This window comes from Carcharodon carcharias, chromosome 19 (assembly GCF_017639515.1).
Source record: "Carcharodon carcharias isolate sCarCar2 chromosome 19, sCarCar2.pri, whole genome shotgun sequence".
In the NCBI taxonomy this organism is placed as follows: Eukaryota; Metazoa; Chordata; class Chondrichthyes; order Lamniformes; family Lamnidae; genus Carcharodon; species Carcharodon carcharias.
The window spans coordinates 19,189,985-19,206,961 of NC_054485.1; the positions used below are offsets into that span (position 1 = coordinate 19,189,985).

A 16,977-nucleotide genomic window follows, 5' to 3' on the forward strand; every position below is an offset into this window, starting at 1 on the left:
GAGTCACATGATTTAAGTTTCTTGTTGGCTACAAACAAGAAGCTGGATGTTTTCTGTGTTTATTTCGATTGGAACTACAGTGCCTTCTCTGCTTCAGAGTTGCAAAATGTTGCCTCAGTGAAGGTGGAATCTCAATCTTTATCGCTAAGAGTTCCCCACCATTGAATAGGGATTGAATAGGTACAAAGGATCTCAGATAAGTGCAGTAGGGTGGGAACAGAATAATCATGCTTACACTTATGTCCAACACCTCCTTAAACTCTGATCCCCAAGTGGAAACTTTCTGACTGATGCACATCTATATTAAATGTTCACTTGCACATGTCCATGTATCAAGCTCCAAATATATTTTCCTTTTGCTAAAAATCAGTTAATCAAAACGGCAGTTTCTTACAGCCATTTCACTATCTGTTCAATTGCAGTCAGTTAACTCTCCCAACGGAAAGTTGGGTTATCATCATGTTTTCTCATCCAAGCATTACCCTAAAAATAATACTTCTAAAATAATAACTGCAAAACATTCAATTATCAGAAGAATGGAATCCCAAAACCATGACGCAAACTCAGTTACCACATTTTCCAAACCCTCCAATGTGGGTGCTGGATGGGCCTAACCACTGCTGGTAGCCTCTGTTTGCATTAGTTTGTATCGAACAACTGAGCCTCGATGTATTTTGGGCTTTGATGCTTGTGTAATCTCAATACCCCAAACAGTTTTCAATCTGACAATTGATAAGCTGCCATTTTTATACATTGCAAAAGAAGTGAGAAAATGATCTGAACAAAATTAATTTAATGCAGTGGGGTTTCTTAGTGCACCACAGGTGGTCAATTTATAAGCTTTTTGTACTATTCTAGAACTTAAATGAAGTACATTCTATTGTTTGTGACCAGTGTGAATTTGCGTACTTTGAATTGTACTAAATATGGCCTTGTTTATTTATTTTTGATCAGTTCCCAGTATATTGAACAATTACACGTGGGTAAAACAGAATCACTTGCAGCTTTTTATAAAAAAGGACAACCCTGTCCCATAATAAAAGAAACTAGTGGGAAGGAGTTTGAGAATTTTCTTCATGTGTTCTCGCTGCTTGGACCAGTGTATGATGTGCACACACCTGTCAAGGGAACAGAAGTGCTCTTGTACCTCCCTAGCGATGCATCTGCTGGTAAGTGCTTAAGTAGATGAATTTTGTAAAAACTGGAGCAGAGAAGCTCTCAGAATGATCCTATTTTCACCAGGTGTTTGTGCAGTGTTGACCTATCTCATCAGTGCTGGCTGAGTACTGAGTTAGATGGTTCAACTGGAATTTTGATTCCCAAGGTTTCTAATGTAGTATTTAAACAGTTAGCATCCCTGCATTATTGTGATGTAAGTGACGTGGCCAATTTTGTGATAAATAATTCCGTTTTCTGCTAATGACTCCAGTCTGCTGGGATGATGACCCCATTGCATCTGTCTTCACAATAGAGGAGAACGACCAGACATTGTAGTTAAGAAGGAGGAGTGTGAAATAGTAAATGTGATAAACGTAGGGAGAGGATACAGGATTGGCTCAGTGGAAGGAAACAAAGTCTAACGATTAACAAAAACAGAATTACCTGGAAAACTCAGCAGGTCTGGCAGCATCGGCGGAGAAGAAAAGAGTTGACGTTTCGAGTCCTCATGACCCTTCGACAGAAGGTTCTGTCGAAGGGTCATGAGGACTCGAAACGTCAACTCTTTTCTTCTCCGCCGATGCTGCCAGACCTGCTGAGTTTTTCCAGGTAATTCTGTTTTTGTTTTGGATTTCCAGCATCCGCAGTTTTTTTGTTTTTATTAAAGTCTAACGATTGATGGGTGTTTTTGAAACTGGAAGGTTGTTTCCAGTGGGGTTCCACAGGGCTCAGTACTAGGTGCCCTGTTTCTTGTGGTATATATTCATGATTTGGACTTAAATGTAGGTGGCATGATCAAGAAGTTTGCAGGCAACACAAAATTGGCCACATGGTTGATAGTGAGATGGGTAGCTATAGACTCCACATACATATCAATGAACTGGTCAGGTGGGTAGAAAAGTGGCATATAGAACTCAACCCATAGAAGTGTGAGGTGATGCATTTGAGGAGGTCAAACAAGGCTAAGGAATACACAATAAATGGGAGGATACTGAGAAGTATAGAGGAATTGAGGGATCTTGGCGTGCATGTCCACAGACCCCTGAAGGTAGCAGGACAGGTCATTAAGGTAGTTAAGATGATATATGGAATGTTTCCTTTTTTAGCCGAGGCACGGAATATAAGAGCAGAGAGGTTATGCTGGTGCTATATAAAAGTCTAGTTAGACCACAACTTGAGTACTGCATGTAGTTCTGGTAACCTCATCACGTGAGAGAGGGAACTGAGGGGGATTTACAAGGATATTGCTGGGTCTGAAAACTTGCAGCTGTGAGGAAAGATTGGATAGGCTGAGGTTGTTTTCCTTGGAACAGAGGAGATTGAGGGGAGATTTGATTGAGGTGTACAAGGTTGTGAGGGGCTTGGGTAGTTATGGGTGTTATGACACAACAGATGGTAAATGCTGAGCTGTTCAAATCCCAGAGGGAAACTTGAAACAACTGTCACAACTAATTTTCAATTTGTATGTTTTGAGGTGCAGGCTTTGAATTCAGTAATAATAAGACCACCGAATCTTAAGAGGTTTTTTATAAAACAAAATTAAACATTTATTAATAAAAGAAAAGATTGTAAGCACATAGATATGTCTACAAATTACTACTACAATAATTTTTAAATCTCCTAGTTAGTCTGATTCCCAGTTATCCCTTTAAGGCAACAGTAAAACACACAGATTTTAAAAGACCCTGGCAAAGTAAATGATATCCTGAACAGTTGAATGCAAAGTGAGTTCTCTTAACTTTAGTTCCTGAAAGCAGCAGTTTGAGGCATAGATGCTGAAGGCTTTTCACACTTGTTGAATATTAGACTGCTTACCCTTAAGCACAGTCTTCGCACCTTTATACATATTTTCCCCTTTAAATGCAAATTCCCATTGTTTCACCATGTCTTTGGACTTTATCTTTCTGATAATAAAAACCCCTCGTAGCACTAAGTTTTACCAACAATCTTTGGGGAGAAATAAGCACACTCTTTCTAAACTTCACCTGGCTAAGTGACACATTTCACTCCCTCTTTTGAAAGCAATCTAGTCTGGTGTATTTAAAAATGCAAATGTTCCCTTGACATCTATGTTTCTAAACTTCCCGATGGGGAGAATTTTCTCCCTGTCGAGCGGGCCGGTCAGGAGCGGGAATGGGTGGGCGTGGAGCCAATCACTGCCTGTGATCGGCTTCGCACTGCCATTTTACATGGGCAGGCCAATTAAGGCCTGCCCAGCATGAAACACAGCTCCCGAGGACAGCAGAAGTTGGCGGACGGCAGGGGGACTGCAATGACCACCAGGTCCAATAGCAACCCAGTGGCCTGTTTAAAGAGCGCAGCTGCAGCCTTGCAAAGGCTGTCAAACATGGCTAGCAGAAGCGTTCTGGGGAGTGCTGCTGGTGAGCAGGTCAGGCAGAAGGGCAGGTCAGCGGGGCACTGTGCCCCTCACCTTTTGGGTGAGAGCCTTGCTGCCCTCCTCAAGGAGCTGACAGCACGGAGTGAGATCCTCGTTCCAGGGACAGGAGGAGGAGGCTCCCCCACATGACCAAACATGCCTGGGAGGAGGTGGCAGAGATAGTGAGTTCACATGATGTGGTGCAACGCGCCGGGGTTCAGTGCCACAATCGCTTCAGTGACCTCTTGCTCTTGGGAAGGATGAGTACCTTGTTGCCATGGGTCACTTAACACAGCAGCTAGGACCCCACCCCCCCGCCTCCCTGGCACCACCCCTGAATGTAGTTACTGCATTGAATCATTCAGGGCATGTGTCCCTCGCTGGGTGGGCCAGCATTTATTGCCCATGCCTAGTTGACCCTGAAAGGGTTGTGCTGAGCTGGGTTCTACACCCACTGTTTGTGAAACACTGACCCACAGTACTGTTTTGGGGGCTATCTCAAGGATCTGCACCTTCGCACAGGGCTGGAACTCTGAAACATGTCAAAGTCAGGCTGCTGACATGCTGGGAGGGGAACCTCCAGGTGATGGGGCACCCGTCCATCTGCTGCCCTTGGTGTTCCACATGCTTGTGTGTCCTTGCTTTGCAAGGCTAAACCCATGTGGGTGGCAAATGTGATGGAGGCAGCATGTGGGCAAGGCCCTGGCTGCTTGGTGTGAGTGTGCGGCTGCTCCAGGGTCACGATTAAATGTCTATATGTGAGCATGGCTCTGGGTGATTCCTTACTTCTGCAGGTGGCTGGGAACCCATGATGTTATGAGTGACTTGTTTGTCATTGAGCTTTATTGACAAGGCACATAGTTAATGTTCCTAACAAGGCAGATGTTGCTCTCAGGTATCGAGTATGGAGGTTGCAGCCCTGGCATGTGTTGGAGGTTCACTTGTGGTGGGCTAGCTGACGGTTCATTGGATTAAAGCTTCCTTGGTGTCCCTGCCTCCTTGGAGGTTGCCGGGGTCAGTATCTATCTCCTCAGTGTTCTCCTGTATGTGCTCATCCTCGGACTTACTACTGGACTCATCGTGTGCAGCCAGAGCATCTGCATCACCCCTTTCCAGCGCCAGATTGTGGAGTGTGTACCATGCAACCACTATCAGTGACACACGATCTGGGGAGTATTGGACCGCGCCCCCTGAACAGTCCAGGCATTGGAAACGCAACTTGGTTCTCTCTACCACAGCCCTTGTGGAGCCGTGGCTCCTATTGTACCGCTGCTCAGCCTCTGTTCTTGGAAGGCAGAGAGGTGTCACGAGCCGCCTTTTGAGGGATAGCCCTTGTCACCCAGCAGCCATTCATCCAGCCGGGCTGGAGCTCTGAAGAGCTTCAGCTTCTGGGGGTGTCTCAAGATGTAAGCATAATGGGAACTGCCTGGGTACCTTGCACAGACTTGCAGAATCTGCATCCTATGGTCACATACTATCTGCACGTTCATAATTAAAATTCCTGTTGACAAAGGCACCCGTCTCACGGCGCTGGTGCCTTAATGACCACGTGTGCAGTCGATTGTACCCTAGAAGCAGGGTAACCCAGCAATCGCTGCAAAGCCTCTGACTTGCTTGGTCTGGCTGGCCTTGTCCCAGCAGTAGTGAATGAAAGTCAATGCACGCCTGAACAGAGCATCTGTGGACAGAGCAAGTGTGGACAGCTGATTGGGAGACTCCGCAAAGATCACCCACCAACCCCTGGAAAGAACCGGAGGCATTGAAGTTGAGGGCAGCTGTGACCTTCAACATTACAGGCATGGGGTGCCCACCCTCACAGTTGGTGCAGATCTCAGGGCCTATCATCTGACAGGTGGAGGTTACTGTCTCCCTTGAGAGACGGAGTCTCCTTCGGCCATCTCAGACATATTGAGGTAGCTGCTTCGCCGCCTGTAAACCCTGGCAGCAGGATAGTGATGTTTTCTGCGGCCCCTTCTACCTTGCACTTCCTGTTGGCCCTGCCCCCCTTGTGCCTGCACCTGTCCTTCCAAAGGTAGGTCCCCTGGAGGCTGAATGTGGACTTCTGGTCTCCTCCCCCTTCTGGCCCTCCCTTCCTCCTCAGAGGAGGTGCCTCCAGTGGAGAGCACAACTCCTATTCCCAGGGTAAGGGAAGGCTTCCTGAAACCCGCAAGGCCTCAAAAATGATGTTTATTCCAGAGTCCTGACCTGAAGCTTGTTACTCCTGTCCAAGCAGCTGTGAAGAGATTTGAAATTTTCTTGCCCACACAGGCAAGTAGCAGTATGTTTAAACATTAAATTTCTACCAAAGACCTCTTGCAACCCCACTCGTCCCTCTTATCCCACCCGTGGATGAGGTTTTTAAAAATGTGGCCTGCCCGTTGAGCCCATGCGTTAATCGGAATATCGCATGGGCCTCAAAAAAATCACCGTCTGTTAGTGGCTCAAGGGCCTTAATTGGCCAGTTAATTAATGGCGGGCACGCATCGGAGATCATCGTGCGCCCACCCACCGAAATATCGCGGTGGTGCACGGTGAGGTTGAGACGCATGCCCGATGTCACTGCGTGTCATTTTACGTATCGGTGTGTGGGGCCCGCCCCCACACATTGACAAGAAAATTCTGCCCCATGTTTACATAATTAACATTTCAAACCTAACTTCTCTTACACCAAAGCACCCAGACTATCTGCCTCTAATTCACACATCCACAGACACATATAAACACATCCCATTATTACTCAATTTTACAATAAATTCCAATAACATTGAGAATTATTATATCTTCCTGACAATTGGAAGGACCTATTTCCCTTAGCAAATAGGTCATTGACTAGGGGGCATAGATTTAAAGTGACCGGTAGAAGGATTATAAGGGAGATGAGGATAATTGTTTTCACCCAGAGTGTTGTATGGGTCTGGAACTCACTGCCTGAATGCTGTTACGAGCGCAGCCAATGTTATTCACTGAGTAAGCCAAATCCCAGAGGGAAACTGGCTTCAAATTCACGACTTTTCTCAGCACAGAGCTGGTATCAGGACATCTCCCCCACACAGCCATCTCAACTCAACTAAACATATAAAAATCTTTCATGTCTCCCTATTGCCTCCAATTTTGGGTTAAAATGCTTACTTATGAAACCTTTGTAAGTTGTAAAATCCCCTTAAAATCCCTTTGAAATTTAGTAGCTGAAAAGTCAAGTCCTTATCGACCACCTAATGCAAATTTTAAAACCCAACTTATTTACTTGTAATTCCAACTTCACCATAGCCTCTCATTACAAATGCATGCATCTAGTACCTTTACTGTTCAACTCTCTGTTCCCACAGACAAGCTGTCTTTGCTAACTTTCCCCCAGTTTAGTTACCCATGAACACACACACACATACACATAACACAAAATACCACCATATTCCCCAAAAATATTTAAAAAAAATAACATCCATTTTTACAACGCATACAAGAAGTAGAAACCCTCAACTCATTTAAAGGGTGTTTGGATATGCACATGGTGCATCGCCCTGAAGGCTATGGGACATCAAGTGCTGGAAAAAGGAATTAGGTTGGTGGTGGGGGGGGGGGGCCTCGTTTTTCAACCGGCACAGACATGATGGGCCAAGTGGCGAGTGGCCTCCTTCTGTACTATAAATGTTTCTAAATTTTAGAAATTTCCTGCTCTGAAAAGGAGGGATGTGCGGAGAGTGGCAGTATGTGAATGTGAATATCTCCTTAGGAGAGCCTGCATTGACACAATGGACCGAATGGCTGCCTTCTGTGCTTTAAAAATTCTATGATTCTATGACTGCCCTAATTTACTTTAGTTAACACCTTAGGTAGCTCCAAGTTTAAGCTGTTTTTTCTTGACCAGTACGTGAATGACAATCGCTGCGTTGTGGGCGTTGCACAATCATCTTTGTTGTAGATTTCATCCAAGAACTCTTATAGAAGTTCCAAACCTTCATCACTATCCAACTGCTGGGCATCCATCTCACAAAATATTTTCCTCTGATTATATTTCTTGTAGGAAATGAGAATACCAAGGTCTTACCTTGTTTTTCTCTTCAGTATGGACTTAACCCATGTCCACATGTCCACTTCATTCTTTCACTGGATATATGGTTCAGTCACCGAGAACATTGGAGGGTAATCACACTCCGACAGTTTGCACTTGTTTTCTGCCATTTTCCACAATGGCCACTAGAATTTTAACTTTCTGCCTGAATTTTATTTCTTAGTTTCCAACTTCCACCATTAGGCAACCGTTCTCTGCTACCCTGTTTTATTTGAGAATGCCAGGTGGTGCAGCATAGAATTGGAGCCAATCTTTATCATTTATTTGCAGAGATATACATTACAAACATGTACCTCCCAACCCAACAACCACAGTTTCAGCCTGTTCCTATTTATAAGAACACAAATATAAGGAACATATCTTTTTATTTCTGTTGGACTGTCGTAAAGAACATATCTTTTTTTTCCCCCAATAATTTATATAGGTTTTTCTTTTCCCACCTATTTCCATTATTTTAAAATGTATTTCCATCCATTGTTTTATCTCCACCTTTTAGCCTATTTTGATCCCTTCCCCCCACCCCACCGCCACTAAGGCTATCTGTACCTTGCTGGTCCTGCTTTCTACCCTTAATGTCACTTATTAGCACATTCCTTAGATAATATCACCACCTTCAACACCTCTTTGTCCTTTTGTTTATGACACCTTTTGGCTATCTCCACCTATCACTGGCCCTCTATCCAGCTCTACCTGTCCCACCCCCACCTTAAACCAGCTTATATTTCACCTCTTTTCTATTTTTACTTAGTTCTGTTGAAGAGTCATATGGGCTCGAAATATTAACTGTGTTCCTCTCCACAGATGCTGCCAGACCTGCTGAGTTTTTCCAGGTATTTTTATTTTTGTTTTGGATTTCCAGCATCCATAGGTTTTTGCTTTTATTTTTTTTATTTCCTGTTGAACTGTGGATTAGAATTATAATGGCTGTAGTTTAAAGAGCATGTCCACTGGAATAGGATGAGAGATATATACAATGTTGCAGTCCTGGAACAGAGTGTGTCATGAAAGACAGAATGGTGCCAGACTGGAGCCCTGGATGAAGGGAGCTGCCTGACAATAGCATTTTAATTGGCTCCTGACCAGGTGACAAGGTTATATGTGAGAAGCAGTGTGCAGCAGAAAGCTCCTGGCCTGCAAAGAGAAAACATCTAAAATCTCTTTTGTTCATATCTCTATAACCTGCTGTCCTCCCCAAGGAAACCCCTGTAAAAAGGAAAAGGGGAAAACCATTGTTAGAGACATTGAAAAGCAAGTTCTCAACCAGTGAACTAATACTGGAAGTGCTGGAAAACCACCTCATGTCATCATCAAGAATTGAAAGGAATTTGGATAACATTGATCACAATCAACCCATTGAATCCTGTACTCCGGATTGGTGCTATTGGACTGTTTTCTCACACCCTTAACATGTGTGTGCGTGTGCGCGTGCGTGCAGGACAGGGGTATATGTACGTTATAGTGTCAGACAATAGCAGCGCATACATCTTTCTGTTTCCACAGGTTAACCACAGTCCATCCAATAAACAGTCATTTATTTATTAAGTTTACAAACCTGGTGCTAGTATTCTGTTAACCCAAATTAAACAATCGGTCACATTGGGGCAATCTGATGGTTTGATCAAACTTTTCACATTTGTCCCAGCTTGGGGAACAATGGGGCTTGATATTACAGTGCACTATTCCCAGTGTGTCTTGACAGCAAGTGAATCCCCAGTTAATGCCCACCACCTGCATAAAGTTAAACAGAATGAATATAAAGTTAACCATAGGACACCATCACCTTCCAGCTCCAAAGAAGAGTCATACGGACTTGAAGTGTTAATTCTGTTTCTCTCTCCGCAGATACTGTCAGGTCTGTTGAGTTTTCCAGCACTTTTTGTTTTTATTTCACACCTCCAATGTTGTTGGTTTGGGAAATGCTGTTTCAAAACTCACCTTGCTGAGTTTCTGCAGTACATGCTGCAGCCATTCTATTATAGTGCTGGAAGGAGTAGATATTGAAGGTGGTTGGCTGCAAATTAAGGAGGTTGCTTTGTCCTGGATAGTGTTGAGCTTCTTGGGTGTTGCTGCAGTTGTACATGTTCAGGCAAAAATGACAAGTAGTTTATCAGACTTGTGCCTTCTAGTTGGTGGAGAGCCTTTGAGAGTCGGGTGGGGAGCTACTCACCTCAGAATACCCAGCCTCTGACCAAGCCTAATAGTTACAGCATTTATGTGGCTTGTTTTGTTCAGTTTCTGGTCAGTAGTGACCTCCAGAATATTGATGGTGGGGGAATTTAGTGACGGTAATGGCATTGGATATGAAAGGAAGGTGGTTAGCATTTCTTGTTGCACTAGTCACTGGTCAGTTTTCAGAGGATGAGCCCCAACCTAGGGTGGTGATTTTGCCAGTTATTTAAGACCACTTTTGTGTGGAACCTTCTGATTGGTAGGACTGTGGGAAGAGAGTTCATCTTACAGGTTTACATAAGCAGCTCTCTGGTAGCCTTATCAAGGGGAGCAGCCAAGGATGAGTCTAAAGTTAGTGATGAGCTAGTCAGTAATCTTCTGTTTAAAGGCCCACGGTTAGAGAGAAAATTAGTTGTATTTTCTATATATTGAGTATAGAGCACCATATATCTCACTGTGTTAAACTATTTACTTATTATAAACCTTATTTAAATACAACCACTTACTGGTTGAAAGACTGTATCTTTATTGGTAAGTGTTCACATGGTTTGCCTTTTGGAGAGAAGAGAGAATTCATGTTTACCTAAGGAATAAAAACCCAAAAACCAGACTCTTATGACACTCTTTGAGTTCAGCAACTGCACTTCTCACAGGACAAAAACAAAAACAGAACCATTGTCTTCAGGTACATTCTGCTCCCTGGCTACTCATTCCACCTTCCCTGGCTGCAGTTGGAGAAGCAGAATCTGTATTGTTCATTTCCATATTTGTGTGCACAATGATACTTGGGATCTGAACTTGGCAACTTGTATGAGATGGAGGAGCCCATGCTAAAGACAGATGAAAATGCTATTCTAAGTAGCCAACTCAATGGACCCACAACAGAAGTTTTGCATCTTGAATATAGGCTCTCTACTCTCTCATTCAGGCATCCCATCCTCTTTTCAGTGATGGATGATGAGTACAGTGAACATGATATATATTTATCAAGGACATTTTGCCTTTTCTTTCTGCTGACCTATCACCTGAAGGGTTTCCTCAGTGAAGCAGATTTATCTACATTTTGCTACCTCTATTAGCACACCAGTTTAAAGACTTCTTATCTGGGCAATTGGACAATGGGGTTTTTACTCATATTATAATAGTTGATTTGGCTGCTCAGTATATTCTAACACAGTAGTCCCTGGGTTAACTTGATCCTTGCTAGGTGTGATGGAAAAGTTTTAAAAAGAAGCTTAATTTCACCAAATGTTTCAAAAGAAACCGACTGTATGAACATTTTTGGTTGTTATGAAGTTTGTGTTGATTGGAACTGATGTGACTGACATTTTACTCCACAGAGGAATCTTTAAGTGCATCATTCCTGGGTGAGATTCTCCATGCTCTCTCTGCAGTGATGTCCCTGAACTCCTTTGCTGCACAACTGTGTAACTTCCTTTCAGAACCAAAAAAAAAGGTAGTCTTGTAAATTCTACATTATTAATGTATTGTAATATGTTTGTTCCAAGTTTACATATCTTCTGTAAAATTTTACCACATTATATAAGGAGGAGCTTAATCCTCTTTTTATTAATTGTTTCATGTTTTTTTTTATATTAATTCATGGGGTGTGGATGTCGCTGGCTAGGCCAACAGTTATTGTTCATCCCTAATTGTCCTTGAGAAGGTGGTGGTTAGCTGCCTTCTTGAACTGCTGCAGTCCATGTGGTGTAGGTACACCCAAAGTGCTGTTAGTAAGAAGGTTCCAGGATTTAGACCCAGCGACAATGAAGGAACGGTGATATGCTTCCAAGTTAGGAGGATGTGTGACTTGGAGGAGAGCTTGCAGGTTGTGGTGTTCCCATGTATCTGCTGCCCTTGTTCTTCTAGCTGATAGAGGTCGCAGGTTTGGAAGGTGCTGTTGAAGGAGCGTTGACTAGTTGCTGCAGTGCATCTTGTAGATGGTACATACTGCTGCCACTGGGCATCGGTGGTGGAGGGTGTGAATGTTGATTGTGGCAAATGGGGTGCCAAACAAGCAGGCTGCTTTGTCCTAGATGGTGTTGAGCTTCTTGGGTTTTGTTGGAGCTGCACTCATCCAGGCAAGTGGAGAGTATTCCATCACACTCCTGACTTGTGCCTTGTAGATGGTGGACAGGCTTTGGAGAGTCAGGAGGTGAGTTGCTATCCGTAGAATAACTAGCCTCTGACCTGCTTTTGTAGCTACAGTATTTATATGGCTAGTCCATTTCAGTTTCTGGTCAATGGTAACCTGTAGGATATTGATAGTGGGGAGGGAATTCAGTGATGGTAATGCCATTGAATGTCAAGAGAAGATGGTTAGATTCTCTGGAAAAACTCAGCAGGTCTGGCAGCATCTGCGGAGAGGAACACAGTTAACGTTTTGAGTCTGAATGACCCTTCAACAGAACTAAGTAAAAATAGAAGAGAGGTGAAATATAAACTGTTTTAAGTGGGGGGGGGACAAGTAGAGCTGGATAGAGGGCCGGTGATAGGTGGAGATAACCAAAAGATGTCACAGACAAAAGGACAAAGAGGTGAAGGTGGTGATATTATCTAAGGAATGTGCTAGTTAAGGGTAGAAAGCAGGACAAGCAAGGTACAGATAGCCCTAGTGGGGGTGGGGTGGAGTGAAGGAATCGAAAAAGGCTAAAAGGTAGAGATAAAACAATGGATGGAAATACATTTAAAAATAATGGAAATAGGTGGGAAAAGAAAAATCTATATAAATTATTGAGAAAAAAGGGGGGGATTGGAAAGGGGGTAGGGATGGAGAAGAGAGTTCATGATCTAAAATTGTTGAACTCAATATTCAGTTCAGAAGGCTGTAAAGTGCCTAGTCGGAAGATGAGGTGCTGTTCCTCCAGTTTGCGTTGAGCTTCACTGGAACAATGCAGCAGGCCAAGGATGGACATGTGGGCATGAGAGCAGGGTGGAGTGTTGAAATGGCAAGTGACAGGTCTGGGTAATGCTTGCGGACAGACCAAAGGCATTCTGTAAAGCGGTCACCCAGTCTTCGTTTGGTCTCTCCAATGTAGAGGAAACCGCATTGGGAGCAACGAATGCAGTAGACTAAGTTGAGGGAAGTGCAAGTGAAATGCTGCTTCACTGGAAAGGAGTGTTTGGGCCCTTGGACTGTGAGGAGAGGGGAAGTAAAAGGGCAGGTGTTGCACCTTCTGCGGTTGCATGGGAAGGTGCCGTGGGAGGGGATTGAGTTGTAGGGGGTGATGGAGGAGTGGACCAGGGTGTCCCGGAGGGAATGATCCCTGCGGAATGCCGCCGGGGTGGGTGAAGAGAAGATGTGTTTGGTGGTGGCATCATGCTGGAGTTGGCGGGAATGGCAGAGAATGATCCTTTGAATGCGGAGGCTGGTGGGGTGATAAGTGAAGACAAGGGGGACCCTATCATGTTTCTGGGAGGGAGAGGAAGGTGTGAGGGCGGATGCGTGGGAGATGGGCTGGACACAGTTGAGGGCCCTGTTAACCACAGTGTGTGGAAAACCTCGGTTAAGGAAGAAGGAGGACATTTCAGAGGAACTGTTTTTGAAAGTGGCATCATCAGAACAGATGCGACGGAGGCGAAGCAACTGAGAGAATGGGATGGAGTCCTAACAGGAAGCGGGGTGTGAGGAGCTGTAGTCGAGGTAGCTGTGGGAGTCGGTAGGCTTGTAATGGATATTGGTGGACAGTCTATCACCGGAAATTGAGATGCCCCTCCATCATTTTCACATGGTCCATCTCTGACACTTCCCTTCCCTTCCTTGACCTCTCTGTCTCAATTTGGATTTCCAGCATCCGCAGTTTTTTGCTTTTATCTTTGATTAGATTCTCTCTTGCTAGAAGTGGTCAGATTTTAGATTGTCAAAATAAATTCATGGGAAAGATTATGGTTGTAACAGAGCTCTGGTTTGTTTAATAATTGTGTGCTTCCTACCTGGAGCCTCGCTTGACAAGAAATCAGGGTACAGAATTGACCCCAGGCTGTGTGCCTATTAATGACTGCTGTTCTGATCAGACAGTGCAAGAACAACAGATTTGCTCCAAAGTTTATGTTGTCTTTAATATCAAAAGTCAAAAGATCTCAATTTTTTTTTTAATTGAGAATTGAACCTAGTTGCATCCTCAAGGCTGTTTTAACAATTTCTATACCTGAAAGGGTTAACTAGAATAGAAATCCAGAAGGCGCGCTATTTGTTAATAATAATTTATTCAGGCTATAAAACAGACAAACAGGTTAGAATAGGAAAATGAACAATATTCACTAAAAAGGCTATTTACAGTAATTACAACCCTTGTTATTTTTGAAATATGCACAACAAAAATGTATTAATTCTCAATGTAAAACCTCAGGTGTGGAAAAACACTGGCAATGAGCCACTAACTAGCCCATTGCCTCTGGCTGGCTGACATAAATAATGTTCCTCAATTGACAGTCACTTCACAAGAATTACCAGCTGTAGACTGAACCAGGAACTCTGCAATTTCCAGGGAAACAATTCTACAGACATCAACACACTTCCAAACCTCATCAATTCCTCCTGTGGGTCCAATCAATGAGTGGCTGTTCAACCACAGAAGGCACCAGAGAAAGCACAGTTCTGTCCTCTTAATGCTGCAAACATGCATTTTCCTGAAGAACCTACTCAGCTGAGGCCTTGAAACGTAGACGGTATGACACAGATGGAAACCATTTGGCCTATAGTGTCAAGTCTGAATCTATACTTAAGCAATCAAAAACACATTTTGCTTCCCTACTCTCTTGCCACAGTCCTATATTTTTCTCTGCTTCAAATATTTATCTCAATGTGGGACTCGGGCTGGCTTTCTTCATAGTCTAATTTGGGCTACTTCTGTGGATTGAGGTATCTCTACCACTTGAAAATTACTTCTACCACCTGGAGGTAGACAACCTTTATTGCCATTTAATTTAGTCTCAGCCACTTCTTTGGCATGAAATTCTATAATATTAGAAAAACAATTCCCTTCACTGATCTGTACAATTTTTCCTTAATAATTCGAGATGTTGTACAAGTTTCTGACAAGGGAGGAATACGATTCTTTTGAAGATCTGATGTTTACTGACACTACACATGAAGCCATGATATTCAGATGGGTCAAAAGAAGCAGCAGCATTGTCAGAACCTGGCCACGGATGTACCGGCACTTGCTAGAGCTCTCCCCAGGTATAATGTTGTTATAACTATATCTATCAATATAAATAAAACACATGGTCTTTAACTGCATTTTTCCAAACTCTTTAAGGTAGTAAAAAAAGTAGATAAACGTTTAACAGCCAAATGGCATCCTATCCTGTAAAATTTTCTGTGATTCTCAAGGCCCTATATTGGTTGGGGGTGCTGGGTATTTGGGATCAGAGGAAAGCTCCCATTCTCTGATTCAACAATATCACTCAACGCCAACTTCAAAAGTGCATGGCGGCCTGATTGATATTTGTCATTTTCTGTAGGAACCATCCTGTGGCATTTCTGAATGAGACCAACAATTTACTTACATTTAATGTGTAATTAGGGTAATTTTGTGCCACGAGCTCATGGTGTTTAGATTAAGACTTTTTTCAATATAGGACCCAAAATACTTAGTGTAATATTGGCGGTATATATTAAAAGGGCATGCAAATATTTACGTTTTCAGGTTTTATTTTGTAACAGTTAGAGTCGGACATATTAAGGATGAAAATCTGGAACTTCTTGTGCCACTTGCTGCAACTGAAACTCATGCTGTAGTGTTAGTGAATTCCTGCTCACCCTTTGTGACTCTGGAGAAGCTGCTTCGAAATGTGACATCTCATAAAGCCTATTTTCTACTCTACAAGCCAGTAGGCCGTTCCTATGTTGATTTCAGACTAACACTCAAGGTGATATTGGTTCCCAGGCGTCGATCATTGCTACAGGTACTTGTATGCTGCCATCCTTTCACTTGGAACTGTTCTACCAGGTGTTTTTAACAAACATTATATTGTGCCATAATTGAATTGCCCACACAGTTTTCAAATTGTCCCTCACCTTTCATCTAAATTTCTTGATGAAAAGAAATTTAAACTAACATTTGAAAATGTGTATATTTGTTGACAGACTGTCAACTGTCTTGTGACTGTCCAGTGGTCCTGGATGGTGGGAAGGACCTAATGACCCATTTGTCAGGGGGATTGGAATGAGGATGTAGTTTAGGAAGTATAAACGAGATGCACAATGAGAGACCAATAGCATTAGAGTAAGAAATATTAAGGTATTGCTGAAAAAAGAGATGCCATCAAGCCAAAAGGACATTCTACCTATCGCACAAACCAGTAATGTGGCATATGACTTTCAGTGCCGGTGTGATGCAAGGTACGTAGACCATACATCCCAAAGACTGGTGGATCATATCAAACAGCATGTCCCAGCCGCTGTTCACAACAGGCAGGGCACAGACCGTACCCAACCAGCCCGTGCTTGCAAAACTCAAAACACAGTGTCCAACATTAGATGTGATTCCGCAATTGTACAACATTGGCTGAATAATCCTCAGTGTGCTAAGAATTACACTGACAATCAATTTAAGATTGTCAGTCGGACTCGCAATGTGGCGTATTTGCATGTACTGGAAGCCACATATATTAATACACAAGGCCTGAAGTTTGCAGACAGAAAAAAACATGTACCTACATTTCACCTGTTTCAGCTAAACAAAGTAAATGACAACCATTATTTGACTCATTCCTTAGGGCAATGTCTTGACTAATCGGGGTAAAGCTGCCTGGTTTAAATTTCAAACAATACTTGGCAGTTAACTGTCAGTCACCATCAGTGGTGCATTCTCCATGACACCACCACTTGCCAGCCAATCAGCACTCTCATCACATACAGTATAAATTGTTGTTTTCCCCATATATTGGTATTCTTGTGAGTGTCCTGATGAGTGCAAGATGAAAAGCTTAGACATGTCTCTTTTTTCAGCAATACTCATGTTCTGTACTACCAACTAAGACTAAGGGGAAATACAGTAAGATCTAATTCCGGATTACAATGCAGATATGTATATACGCAGAGCTCTGTAAATAACATTGCTGAGCTGCAAGTGCAAATAGCCACATGGGAATATGATGATATGATGTTAATGGAGACTTGGATTAAAACGGAGCAGGACTGGGTACTATATATCCCTGAATATTTCCTGACTACAGGGATAGAGCAGGGAATGGGATT

The 16,977-nt window shown here is 43.1% G+C and overlaps 1 protein-coding gene across 2 annotated transcripts in view; it reads left to right on the forward strand.

Annotated features, from left to right (window-relative positions):
• The window catches only part of LOC121291735, a 68,251-nt gene that overhangs the window by 34,304 nt on the left and 16,970 nt on the right, over positions 1–16,977 (forward strand). For both annotated transcript variants that reach the window (XM_041213241.1, XM_041213242.1), the window contains 4 exons: positions 955–1,169; positions 11,114–11,229; positions 14,793–14,955; positions 15,442–15,683. In XM_041213241.1, the coding sequence (XP_041069175.1) occupies positions 955–1,169; positions 11,114–11,229; positions 14,793–14,955; positions 15,442–15,683 (736 nt within the window). The remainder of the gene's footprint in view (positions 1–954; positions 1,170–11,113; positions 11,230–14,792; positions 14,956–15,441; positions 15,684–16,977) is intronic.